Genomic DNA, 12,729 nt, shown 5'->3' with positions numbered 1-12,729 from the left:
CATGAGCAATATGACTGAAGATGGACGGAAGAGTTGACCAATGTAAATCTGGCTCCCGCCTCCAAGCGGGCCTGCCGGCAACTTCCGGATTCGTAGGCCCTCCCCCTTTTATCCCGGAAACAAGAGGTGATGAGCAAGTCTGTGGGCGGGTGAAGACTCTTCACCCCAACCCCGCCCGAGAGTCGAGTTTGGTGCTGCTGTGGCGCGGGCTAGGAGCGTCTGCGGCTGCTCTGTCTCCCTCTTGCGGCTCCGGAGCTAGCGCGATGTCGCCCCCGCTGGATTCGGGGAGCGCCGAGGAACCCTCCGGGGACCTCCGCAGCGTCTTGGTCACCAGCGTGCTCAACCTGGAGCCGCTGGATGAAGATCTCTACAGGTAGTGGCGCCCGCGGGTGACTCCTCCCAAGATCTCGACTTGTTCCCCCTCTGTATCACTACCAGAGCGCTTCCTAGTTGCTAGGGCCAGGGGGAGTGGCGGGGCAGGAAAGCCCTGCCCTTGAGCTGCCCGCGTTCCTCTGAGTCCTCCCTCCAAAGTGGATGTCCTCCCTCTTCCTTTCCCTTGTTCCTCTTGCCTCATCCTCCTCCCACTCCTTTGAGCTGGGGCAGTCACGACTGTGTGCGCATCTAAAAAGGACCTGCTTGGTGGCGGTGGGGAGCCCCGGACTCGGTGACCTGGGAGTCCCAGTGGCCGGGACCTTCCCCACGATCTCTGAGATTTTTCCTAGAGTGCTGCTGTATTGGGGTGGATGTGCATCCGTGCCAGTCAGTCTCCAAGTATTAAGCACTGATTGTGGGCAAGATCCTGGGCTAGATGCTGAAGTTCTTTGGGACAAAATGTGATTGAGCCTAACCTCAGAGCGTGTAGCCTGGAAGCCCTCGCCCAGAACTGAATCCTGAACCTACTTCTCACTAACGCTCCTGCCCCGGTGCTAAGCTTGTAGTTACATAGCAACCCAGAGGCCCAGTCTTTAAATGCTCTCAGAGGCCAGAGGACTTAGGCTTGGATCCAGAGCAAGTTTCCAATTCCAAACACAATTCTAGGCATTGAAGTAATCACTTACTATTTATTGAGTTCTTTACCGACCTCCTTTCCTTACCCCTCTCTGGGTTACCAGGTTACCAAATCTAGATGCTTTTTTCCATCTAAGGACAAGGTTTATTCGTTTTAGATAGTATGGAACTTAGTAACTTTTCTCAAATTTTAGTTAGTTTATACAGTGAAAAGAAACTAGACAGATAGTATAGGTTCTAGCACAAGCTTCTGACTGACTGTATGAGCTAATACTACTAGTTGCATTCTTTGTGCTTTAGTTTCTCCCTCTGCAAAATGAGATTAGGGTTTCTTAAACTTTCTATTTACAACCTTTTTTTGCCCAAAATATTTTTACAAGACTCCAGGTAGATATTATATAAAGTAGGCATACACATCAAACATATCAAAATAATTTATATTTTGCAATCTCTACATTCAGTTAGGAGTTCTCATATAATTACAGTATAAGAAGCAGGGGATGAAAGCATCCTTAAGGCAATTGTATTTGTAGACCTTTTCCTCTGTTTCTCTCTATTCACAGGGGGAGGCATTACTGGGTACCCACAACCAAAAGGCTCTTTGGAGGTCAGATTGTTGGCCAGGCCTTGGTGGCTGCTGCCAAATCTGTGAGCGAAGATGTTCATGTTCATTCCTTGCATTGCTACTTCGTGAGAGCAGGTATCTTTCCTCTTCCTCTTCCTACTACCACCCCCCCAACCATTAACAGCATACACCCATGCATCTGTGCTCTCTATTCTGAGGATACCATACTAAATGCTGGGGACATGGTTAACTATTTAGGAGGGAGCTTCCTTTGTGTTAACTGCAGAACTAGAGATGCTAAGACAGACTTTGACATTATTACTTACGATTTCATTCATGCATGGGTGACCCTGAGACTGGTAGACCTTCTGCTACCCATTTTTATGAGGTATTGAGGTATAAAATACAGGGACTTGAGTTTTAGTCTGCACACTGCTACTACTTGTTGGAAAAGTCAGTTCTCCTTTCTAAGCCTCTTTCTCATCCACAAGATGATGATTGTGGGGGAGAAGAGCAGGGTCAATCATAACTGGATTCACATTTACCTCTGTATGATTTACAGAGTACTTCATATTATCTAATTTGAGCTTTTCAACCACCCTATAAGGCAAGTATTGTGAGCATTACTGTGTAGAAGGAAAATCACTTGGCCAGGCCCCATAGTACTAAGTATTAGGGCCAGTATTAGGTGCCCTGACTCCAAATCTGGTGCTCTTTTCATTATACCAAGATGGTTTTTGAGGTCCCTGGTAGTGCCAACATTCAGTGTGCTGAGGTCCTTGGCAGCAGAACTATTCTGTGTGACTCTGGGCTCACCTGGAAAGGCCGCACCCAGGCTCATCTAGTGCTCCCTTGTCCCCTGCAGGGGACCCAAAGGTGCCGGTGTTGTACCAGGTGGAACGGACACGCACAGGAGCCAGTTTCTCTGTACGCTCAGTGAAAGCCGTGCAGCATGGCAAGGCCATCTTCATCTGCCAGGCTTCATTCCAGCAGGCCCAGCCCAGCCCTGTCCAGCACCAGTTCTCTATGCCGCCCATCCCCCCACCAGAGGAGCTTCTTAGCCATGAGGAGCTCATAGACAAATGCATAAGGTGAGGCTTTGGCTTAGGAAGCACATCTAACTGCGGGGCTCTTCTCTGGGACCTTAGACTATGTCCCGTTTTTCTTTTGAGATAGAAATAGTCTCTGTCGTACCTACCTTCTAGGACCAAGGCAAGGTTGGATATGTGGACATTTGTTTTGGAAAGATTAATGATAGAAACTTTAGGAATTGGGGCATCCTAAAGTCTGAGGCTCAGGGATATTGGACTTTGTGGTTGAAAGCAAGCTTCACCCCAGAATCTCAGAGTTAGGAACTCAGGTTATCTAATCCACCTCTTGTCTGAACAAGTTTTATTGTTTCATTAAGTATGCTTAAAACCTTCTAATGACAGGGACCTCATGCTCTTTTATCCTCTCATGCAGAGTTGGACAGCCTTGGGAGAACAGAAATGAGGCTGAGGGAAGGAGGAAAGGCTAGTTATCAGAGGATTTTCTCCCTTATCTAGAAGATTGTCAAATGCAGTATAAAATGCCAGAGGTGTCTGGCTGCTTCCATTCACATAGGACACTGGTAATTCATTGGTTGGGGATGAAAGGCCAAGTAGGGAGGAAATTACATACATAATCTCAGTTGAAAGGCATTTTGGGAGGTCATCCTTTCAAATTTACATCTGAAAAGGAAGTTCACGTTTCTTGATTGACCTCCCTTGATGAGTAATTAATTTAGTACTTCCTTTGGGTTCCAGTCTATTGTTGGACAGTTCTGGCAGTTAAAAAACTTTTTTGCCCTCAAGTTTGCCCAAATTTTGTCTCCTCTGAAGCTTTTACCACGTTTGCTACTCATGATCCTTGTGACCAAGCAGAAGAAATCTCTTTCCTTCTGCATGACTTTGATTTTGAATAGATGTGAAAGGATAGGGAACTTCAAGAGCTCTTTTGAGCCCGGGGCATGGAGCTATGAAACACCAATTCTGCTACTTGGGCTGTATAACTTTGGGCAAATCACATCTCTCTGGGACTCTAAGGCTCATTCTAGCTGTCTAGATTGCACATGTATTAAAATACCGCCTCATTTTCACTCTTTCTAGGGACCCTGAGCTACGGAAGAAGTATCAAATAGGATTGAACCGAATTGCTGCCCAAGAAGTGCCCATTGAAATCAAACTGGTGGACCTTCCCATCCTGGGTCAACAGAAGGCCAAGCAGATGTTCTGGGTTCGAGCTCGAGGCTACATCGGTATGAGTTGCCATTTCCCCCTCCCAAGGGGCGATAGTTAGGAGCAGCTAAAGTCAGAAATTTCAGAGTAGATCTTCCTAGGCAATTATAAGATCATCCATTTTAGAAATAGGAGAACTCCTCATTGTACATGAGAGGAAAACGAGACCCAGAAAGTACAAAAAAGGAGGTTAACATGAGTAAATAGAAGAACCTATTTCAGATCCAGGTCTTCTGCCTCTCTATTGCACTATGCCATGGCTTAGCAGCTGCTCTTTCCTCTCCTACATTCCTCTGTGAACCTGAGGCTTCTGTGGACTCACTAGCTAACAGTAGGTACCATTTCAGGGGAAGGAGACATGAAGATGCATTGCTGTGTGGCTGCCTACATCTCCGACTATGCCTTTCTGGGCACTGCCATGCTTCCCCACCAGCATCGCCATCAGGTCCGGTTCATGGTCTCCCTTGATCACTCCATGTGGTTCCACGCCCCCTTCCGAGCTGACCACTGGATGCTGTATGAGTGTGAAAGCCCCTGGGCTGGTGAGTTCAGAAGAAAGGGAAAGATGGTGGGAGGGCTGGTTCACAAACAACTACCATGACTATTAAGATCATTTGGAAAAATGACAGGGTAGCAGGGTGGCTCTGATCAAGTAGGGGAAAAGCACTTTTAGAATTCCAGCAGTGTTACCTCATCTTTATCTAATGCTATTGTCTCATTTGGAAGTGGCATGGATATCTCCAGATGAAGAAACAGGAAATCACAAGATCCAGAGCTGGAAACAGCCTTTGGGATTCATCTAGTTTTCAATCTTCTCATTTTAAACTTGAGGAAACCAAGGATCATAAAGAAGTGACTTATCCAAGATTATGCCAGTAGTTAATAACAAACACAGGCTTTTTCCACTGCATCAAATGTAGGCCTCATAAAACTGCTTACACAAGAGAGGTGGTGCAAGCTGGAAATACTTTGAGAGATATTGCTGGATTTCAGGTCTATAGTGGATTATTGAGAAAGAATGTCATGTGGTAGAAAGAGCTCTGACCTGGAAGAACTAGGCGCTGGCCCCATCTCTGAGTAAAAAGTTTCCTCATTTGAAAACCTGGACAACAATACCTGTATATTGATAGGCCTTTAATATCATACAGGACTGTTGAGGATAAAAAAGATTATATAAAAGCACTACATAAATGGCAGCTACTTTTACTATTCGGGGAACCTTGGGCCCATTTGTTGCCATCTCTAGCCTCCAAACCCACCCGTGGGATAATGTACTCTTTCCCCAGTCTTTCCAAGAGTGGCGAATTGGCATTATTGATAGGGAGAGTAGTGAGGTTTTTAAAGGCTATACAAGCCAGGTGCTCACTTTCCTTGCCAACCCACAGGTGGCTCTCGAGGACTGGTTCATGGGCGTCTGTGGCGACGAGATGGGGTCCTGGCTGTAACATGTGCCCAGGAGGGTGTGATCCGGCTGAAGCAGCAGGAGCTGGAGAGTAAGCTGTAGAAAGAAGCTGCCCCTAGACTTCTCGGATCTATCCCTGTATTCTGTTCTACCAAGAACTGTGGGCAGGGGCTGTGCCCCTTCCATTCTTTGCACATAATAAAGATAGGTACCATTTGGAGGTTTCAGCCTTTTTATTCCCCCGGGCTAGAGCAATTGCTCCACTACTCTTGGCCTTTTGAGGAGACTGTCCCTCAGTCATATGGGAAAGGGTAGAACAGAGATATGAACTTTACCTGGGGAGGAGTCCATTGCAGCTAGAGAAACAGGCTAGACTTGCTCCTTTTCCATTACTGCCACCTGCAGGTAAGCCTGACCATAGCACAGGCTAGTCAAGGGCACAGCAAAATGGGGAAAAGGGCAGAAAAGAAATGAGGGTCTCAAGATCTGCTACTGCTGTGAGCGTGGGCAAGTTATATGACCATTTTAGAGAGAAGCAAGCAGATCCAGAGAGGTTATTCTAGGGAATCTCTAAAATCTCTTTTGAATTCGATGATCTTTCTAGTTCCTACCACCCTTTATTGGATTCCTGTCAGCCTTTGTTCTCCTACCTTCTCCCACTAACATCCCTGTCAGGATGGAAAGCTCTTTTAGTCCAGGGCCTCCCTGATAAGCAGTTCCTTGAGGCTGGGGGGTGGAGTAGGGGTGAGACCAGCTTCTTGTAGGGCCTGGAGCTGGGCCTCTGACTGGCGCTTGTCAATGCCAAGCCTCCAGGAGAGGCGAACATGAGCCTCAAGAAAAGGTCCCAGCAGGGGATGAGAATCACTAGTCCCCAGCATCTGCAGAGCCTGCTCACAGTTCAGCCTTGCTTCGCTGGGTTGTTCCAGCTCTTGGTGGCACACAGCCAAGCCTACCAGAGTCAGTAGTGTCCGATGGGTCCCTCCTGTAGTGCCCAGTTGAGTCTGGAGGCGCCAGGCATTGGTCCAAAGCCTCAAGGCCTCCTGGTAGAGACCAGTGCAGGTGAGTCTCTGTGCCTGTCGAAGCTCAGGTAGAATGAAGAAGTCCTGGAGATCAGGTGCCTGACGAAGCTCAGGCACAGCCTGTAGGTGCCCCAGAAATTGTTCAAAGGCCCGGCTACGCCGAGCAATAGTCTCAGCAGTAAAATTCCTCCGTAGGCGTTTTCGGGGAAAAGAAACTGCAGCCATAGGACCACGAAACTGCTGCCGAAGTTGCCGGTGTAGTCGTTCAAAGTCAGAGTAGCGCCGAGAAATCTGAGCTGGCGTGTGTTCCTGGGGTCCAGGGCCTATCAGGGCGATGGTGTAGAGCTGTAGACGTAAAGGGGGAACCAAAGGCAGTTTGTCTGGAAAGTGTCTCTATCCAACCAGATTCCCTTTGCCCACCTCCCTTACTTTCAACTTTATCATTACATCTCCTTTACCACCCCAGAGAGTTGGACCCCAGAGAGGGGCCCAACCAAGGAGACCTGCAGACCCACCTTACCTGAGGCTCCTCTGAATTGCCCAGGGTCACATAGCAGCACAGAGAGAAAGAGACAGAGATGGGATTCAGAGCTGGCAGCTCATGGTGCTCACCCCCTCTCAAGCCCAATTTCTTAGCACTGCAGAATAGGTCTTTGAAGCTAGAAGGAACTCCATCTAATCCAGAGTTCCTAACCCTAGAGTCCAGAATGTCAAGGAAGCAATCAATTTGTTTTAAAGGAATCCTGATAGTTGTAATTTTATGGATTTAAAAACATTTCTTAAGATGATCACAGATTATCAGACTGCCAAAGGGGGAGTATGTCTGTGACCCAAAAGCATTAGAATACTTGATCTTGTCCAGGCTCTTCACTTTAAGATGGGGAAGCTGGAACACAGGCAGAGGAAATCACTTTGCCCTGGGTCCTATTGCTAATAAGTGTCAGAATCGGGGCTCTGGCTCCACTCTTAACTCTTAAGTCACTCCTCTCTAGACCTCCTGGCCTTTTCATTTTTAATAGTATAATAATAGTTTAATAATGGATAGAAAACAAATTCAGATTTCCTTATACCATAAAATTTGCCTTCTACCAATGGAAGTTGCACCTAGGCAACTGGTAGCACAGTAGACAGAGCCCTGGGCTTGTAGTCAGGAAAACTTAGGTTCAGATTCAGTCTCACTCGGTACCTAAGTGATCTTGGAAAAGTCATTTTAACATCCCCTTGCTGCAAAAAGGGGATGATAATTATCTATCTTCCAGGAATATTGAGAGGATTCAATGAGATAATATTTATAAAGGTTTAGACCTAGTGCCTGTGACATAGCAGGTGCTTAACTGCTTATTACAGCCTTCTTCCCTTCCTCACTCTGATAAACAGACAGCCAACAGCATGATTCCGGTCATAGTCAACATGGCACCTGGGATCCACTTTTATGCTTTATATAATATAAATTTCACATATATTGTACAATGGCTTAAATCTAAGGTCTGATATTTACTAGCTGGATGACCATAGGCAAGGCGCTCATCATAGAAAGCAAAGTTCCCTAACAATAGAGCTATCAAAAAAATGGGAATAGGCTGCTTCAGGAGATATTAAATTGTCTCTTGGAGGCCAGTAAATCATGGGACAGTTGAGATCACAAGTGAATGACCATTTTGGGAAGACATTAAAAGAGTTTTCCTGTTCAAGTAGTTTGGATTTAGATGGCCTGAGTCTTTCATTCTAGTGAGGCAGCTAAGTGGCACAGTAGTAGATAGAACAGGGGGATTGAGTCACAAGATTTGAGTTCAAATTCTGTCATTCATTAGCTGCATGACTTCTGACAAGTCACTTAACCTCACTTATGGAGATAATACCTGACTCAAGAGTCAAATGAGCCAACATAATGCCTATACTTACATGCTATTGCCATTTGATAGAGGAAGCAACTCTTAATAAAAATCTAAATAGAATTTGAAGGCTTATTTGCTTCACAATAGCCCTAAGAAATATCTATAACCCATTTTATAGATGAGGGAACCTAGAAGTTAGGACTTGGCCAGGGTTATATGACTAGTCCTAGCATTCAGATTCTCAGGTCCAGCACTGGAACTATCAAAAGACTTCTCCCTGCTGCAAAGGAAACTTTTTTTATTCTTCCAGTCCCTCAGCTCTTCCTTGATTCAGCTACATCCCAGAGCCTTTCTATACTACAGATCTGAGGCCAGTTCTTTATCTACATTGGACTTGCTTATTCTTACTGATCCAAAATCGAAAAAGCCTGGTGCTCTGGAAGGTCTCCAGGTGGGAGTTCTGTAGTTTACAACAACAGAAGGGAAGGGAGGGAACCTGGAGAGGTGGGAGGAGGTCCCCATGGCATCATTGCTGCCAGAGGGGTGGGTGTGTGTTTGTGTGTAAGTAGAGCTGGCAAGTTCCAGGACTACTAAGATAGGATTAGCTCCCTTCATGAGCAGTTTCTCAGTTCCATGTCAAGTTTCACTCACTTACATCTCTTCTCTTCAGCCCCTCCTCCTTCCTACAGAGCAGTTTCTAGTGGCTCCTCAGGCTTAGTCCCTCTACCAGTGGCAGCTATCACCCTTCTTCCTTAGTTGCTTCAGTTAAACTAAAAGCATTTGTTAAACTGTTTATGGCATGTCCTTGATACATTCCATTTCTCTTCAGCTTCACAGCCTGAATCCTTTTCCTTTCTTCTACAGTATTACTCCCATCTAGACCACTTTTCACAAGCTTGAGCAAGGTCCCTTGGAATGGCTGTGGGGAGATTCTGGCCTTCCAGTCTCCTAAATGTCATACTCAATTGGAGGGAGTGGGGGGCAGAGACTTATTGGGGCACAGCCACCACTTCACTCCCCAGAACTTTGAGGACCTAGGCCGGAGAGAGCAGGACCCAGCCAGTGGAGGGTGGGCCTCACTCACCACGTACTTGGAGGGTGGCTCATTGATGACATTGGCACTGGTCACTTCAAAGAGCAGCCGCTGGGGCACCAGGTTACTTTTTGACTTTTTCCAGAAGTCCTGTAGTTGCCTTGTCAAAAGGTTACTGCTCCGGGGACCATCTGATGAGGGATTCCGATCTGTTTAGGGATAGGGTCCGATCACAGCTTTTATCTGGCTAGCTTTGTGCAGTTAGTCAAATCACTTGCCCCTTCTAAGCCTGTGATTCCTTTTCAGTATAATGAGGTAGTTAGGCTAAATGGTTTCTGAGGCCCCTACCCGCTCTAAATCTTGCAACCAACTGATTAGGTTAGAACCCCGAGGTAGAGTTCTGAAAACAGAAAAGATGCAGATTACTCAATCTAGAAGATTCATTCCTAAAACCTATGATGTGAAAAAAGATTGTGTTGAGTGTGGGCCCAGGACCAAATACAGAACTGATTCTTTTCCGAAAGCTTTAAAATTATTATTTGAAACCCTAGGACATTTAACTGAATGATTTTATATGCTCATCTAATCTGGGAATAAAAGTCAGGTTTAAGGGGCTAAAGACTGCCCTCCCACCTCATTTCCCAGGGCTTGCCTCCGTCCTCCCCAGCGCCTTCCTCTCCAGGATTCTTAAGTCTTCGTCCCAGGGCGGCCCCTGATCCTAGAGGATCTGCATTTTCTTCGTCTTCCTCTTCGTCCTCATCATCTTCGGTACTGGTGAAGCTCAAGGTGCCACTGAGGCGAGTGGATAAGCCCTCCGTATCATCCTCCTCGAGCTCGGAACTCTCCGGGAATTCCTCGGCCTCCGCGCCAGGGGCCGGCTCTCCCGGGCCCTCTCCGGTTAGGGCCAGGGCGTGCCGCAAGCGATGCAGAAGACGAGAGGCCATGGTACCCTGAGAGAAAGCAATCGGGGGCGCAAGGTTGGGGCTGGGGAAATATGGGGTTGGGGGAGGAGACTGGCCGCCCAGGAGAGGCCTTAAACTGAAGACAGAGAATTGGAGAGGGCAAGGGCTTCTCTGAAGGAAACGAATGAAGGGCAATCGATTGAGAAGGCGGGGAGGGAAGCTCTACCAGAGTGAAGGGAGTCGGGGTCTGTCAGAACTGGGGAGGGGGAGTAAGGAATGTTTTAAAGGGGAGGCGGAGAAAGTGACTCAAGCTGAGGGCGGGAATAGGGTGGGGAGGATGGTCCAAGGGCCCAGCCTGGCTCTGGAGGAAAAATAGGGGGAAACCTCAGTCTGGCCGGAGGCGATCTCTACTTTGGGTGGGTAGGTGGGTAGAGGTGACAGAGGGCTGAGGGTGTGAAAGGGTAGGCGGGGCAGATACAGCCAGCTGAAAGGAAGGGACCGTGGTCTGTTCGATTTGGAAGCTGAGGATATCCCCATGCGGGGGGAGAAAAGGATGGGGAGAAAGGAAATAGTCCGGAGTCTCGCCCAGCTCATCTGGGTGGGGGTGGGAGGCAGGATGCAGCCTAGTTAGAAGAAAGGGTGAAGTGCTCCCCCAAACTGGAAGGAGACGCTTGCAGAGCGAGGGAGAGGCGAGCAGGCGTCCCAGCCCGGGTAAGGCGGTGGAGCTATAGGGGCAGCCGATGCGGCCACCCGCCCCGCCCCTCCCCGGGAGCCCGAGGTAATGATGGGTCCCAGGCGTCCGACCTGGGAGCGTCTCTCACCCCGAGAGTCTGGGAATAGGGCTGCAGGCTGCAGTGCTCTCAACCCGACAGTCTGTCCGGCAGTCGAGGGTGGTTGAGGTCAGGGATCCGAAGGCAGGCGGCCTCCTTCCCAGCCCGGTGGCCCGGTCCGGCTCGGCTCGACTCGGGTCGGCCCGGCCCGGCCCGGCCCACAGCTGCTCACCGAAGCCCGAGCGACTGGATGGCCTCCCGGCTGGGCTCCGCGGCTCCCTCCGGTCTCTTCCTGCCACGGCCCCGCCCCCGACTCCGCCTGCTCCGGGCTTACTGGCCTTGGAAGCCCGGGAGCGAAAACCACTGGCCCCGTCAGACACCGGACTCCCTGGGCCTGGGCCTCTCTAGTGTAGACGGGGAAACGGTTATAATGAGGAGTTTGCGAATGTGGGGTCTTGCAGTGTAAATCCTGGAATCCTGAACCTATGATAGGTGTGAAAAGCCAAGTCCAAAATCTCGGTCTCTTGGAATTTGGGATCCATCTACTTAGACTGACCTGCATCTGTCTCTTCGGGATGGGCACTCATCGGGGAATCCACCTCGGAGACAACACTCAAGTACCTGTCCCTCTCTCCTGGGAGTCCCAATCATTAACTTTTATTAAGCACGGACTTTACACTAAGTGCTGGTGATCCAAAGACAAAATGAATTTGTCTGGCCTCATGGAGCTTACATTTTGGGGGGCAGACATGAACATTCGTGTTAGAATAAATACAAAGTGTGAACAAAAGTAATTGGGGACGGAGGGACGAGAATCGAGAAAAGCATCATTTCGCGCTTGGTTTTGAAGAAAACTAGGGAGTCGATGAGGTAGAGATGAGAAAAACATCCCAGACAAGAGGTATAACTTATATAAAAAAGACACTGAGAGGACATGGACTGTATCGTGTGAAGAACAAGAAAATCAGTTTCATTGGAAATATTTGAAGAGGTTTCCAGTTTCCAGAGACTGAAGAACAGTCTCTCTGAAGCTGTTTCTAACAAAGTAAAAATCCAATAATCCCTCACATGGATGTTAAGTAGTTTGCTTGTTTTGCTTTGTTTTAATTCTTTTATAGCATTTTCTTGGCTATTATTTCAAAACCTCTTATGAGTAAACCTAATCCCCCACAAGGGTAGAAACTTCAAAAGACATGATGAGTGTCTACAAGACTTTAAAAGACAGAAGCCTCAGGTTCCAGCCTTGTTCTGTCACTTAGTTTTTTATTTTGTTTTGTTTTTTTATTTTGGTGAAGTCATTGTCTAAATGTCTGATCTTTATTTTCTTTCCTTATAAAATTTAAGTTTATATTGGGTGGCTTCTGGAGTCTTTTTCTTCCAGCTGTGATGCTTTTTTTTTTCCCCCAAGTCCCTTTTCAGTTTTGACATTCTATGAATTTCTGAAAAAAAGAACATTTGTTAAGGCATTTGTTAAGCATTTAATATATGCCAAACCTTTACTAAGCACTAATGCAAAATACAAAAGCAAAGACAATCCAAGTCCTCAAAGAGTTTTAATTCTATCCTGGGAAAAGTGGTGATTAGGAAGGGTCAGTTTGAGTCATGAGTGGGGGCCATAGAAGAATTAAATGATTTACTTCTTCCAAGAACAATTGAATTCAGAATTGATGGAAGAGGCACACCACCAACAAGAAGCAATTGGGGTATAAAGCCTTCCTTTAATAGTGGGCCAGGTGAAACTTCACCAAAGGGGACCGCTGAAGCTTCTGGGCAGAAGTTCTAGAGCTGAAAGGGTTAAAAAAAACTCTTCAGGGCATGATTTCTGGTCCCTGTGGGAGTAGAGAGTGAATTATGAAATGACTTGACTGAATAATGTTTCTAGTCCTTGACAGCCAGAACACAAGCTTCCCTCTAAATTTCTGACTTTCTCCCTGGCA

The 12,729-nt window shown here is 47.3% G+C and overlaps 2 protein-coding genes across 3 annotated transcripts; one reads left to right on the top strand and one right to left on the bottom strand.

The window, feature by feature from the left end:
* The first annotated feature begins 5 nt into the window (after positions 1-5).
* ACOT8 (acyl-CoA thioesterase 8) lies at positions 6-5,453 on the top strand. Its single transcript, XM_051979937.1, has 6 exons — positions 6-373; positions 1,572-1,708; positions 2,439-2,664; positions 3,703-3,851; positions 4,179-4,373; positions 5,217-5,453. Exons 1-6 carry the CDS (start codon positions 21-23, stop codon positions 5,333-5,335), a joined length of 1,179 nt encoding a protein of 392 aa, XP_051835897.1. The 5' UTR covers positions 6-20; the 3' UTR covers positions 5,336-5,453.
* Positions 5,448-12,247, bottom strand: SNX21 (sorting nexin family member 21). 2 transcript variants are annotated; one of them, XM_051979938.1, is made up of 4 exons: positions 10,844-12,246; positions 9,773-10,070; positions 9,172-9,329; positions 5,448-6,597 (listed from the first exon to the last, which is right to left on the bottom strand). In XM_051979938.1, the coding sequence occupies exons 2-4, from the start codon at positions 10,062-10,064 to the stop codon at positions 5,923-5,925; spliced, it is 1,125 nt and encodes a 374-aa protein (XP_051835898.1). In that variant the 5' UTR covers positions 10,065-10,070; positions 10,844-12,246; the 3' UTR covers positions 5,448-5,922. The 2 variants fall into 2 exon arrangements, with proteins under 2 accessions (XP_051835898.1, XP_051835899.1); XM_051979939.1 differs by having other exon boundaries at positions 9,773-12,247.
* Between the last annotated feature and the right edge of the window lie 482 nt (positions 12,248-12,729).

Source organism: Antechinus flavipes, chromosome 2, assembly GCF_016432865.1.
Source record: "Antechinus flavipes isolate AdamAnt ecotype Samford, QLD, Australia chromosome 2, AdamAnt_v2, whole genome shotgun sequence".
Lineage (NCBI taxonomy): Eukaryota > Metazoa > Chordata > Mammalia > Dasyuromorphia > Dasyuridae > Antechinus > Antechinus flavipes.
This window is presented reverse-complemented; position numbering and strand designations above follow the sequence as displayed.

Coding starts and splice junctions, on each gene's coding strand:
- SNX21 (XM_051979939.1), bottom strand. CDS start 10,064: ATGGCCTCTCGTCTTCTGCATCGCTTGCGGCACGCCCTGGCCCTAACC. Junction 9,330..9,772: donor AGGCGCTGGGGAGGACGGAG/GCAAGCCCTGGG, acceptor ATCCCTAAACAG/ATCGGAATCCCTCATCAGAT. Junction 6,598..9,171: donor AGCCACCCTCCAAGTACGTG/GTGAGTGAGGCC, acceptor TTACGTCTACAG/CTCTACACCATCGCCCTGAT.
- ACOT8 (XM_051979937.1), top strand. CDS start 21: ATGGACGGAAGAGTTGACCAATGTAAATCTGGCTCCCGCCTCCAAGCG. Junction 374..1,571: donor CTGGATGAAGATCTCTACAG/GTAGTGGCGCCC, acceptor CTCTATTCACAG/GGGGAGGCATTACTGGGTAC. Junction 2,665..3,702: donor CTCATAGACAAATGCATAAG/GTGAGGCTTTGG, acceptor CACTCTTTCTAG/GGACCCTGAGCTACGGAAGA.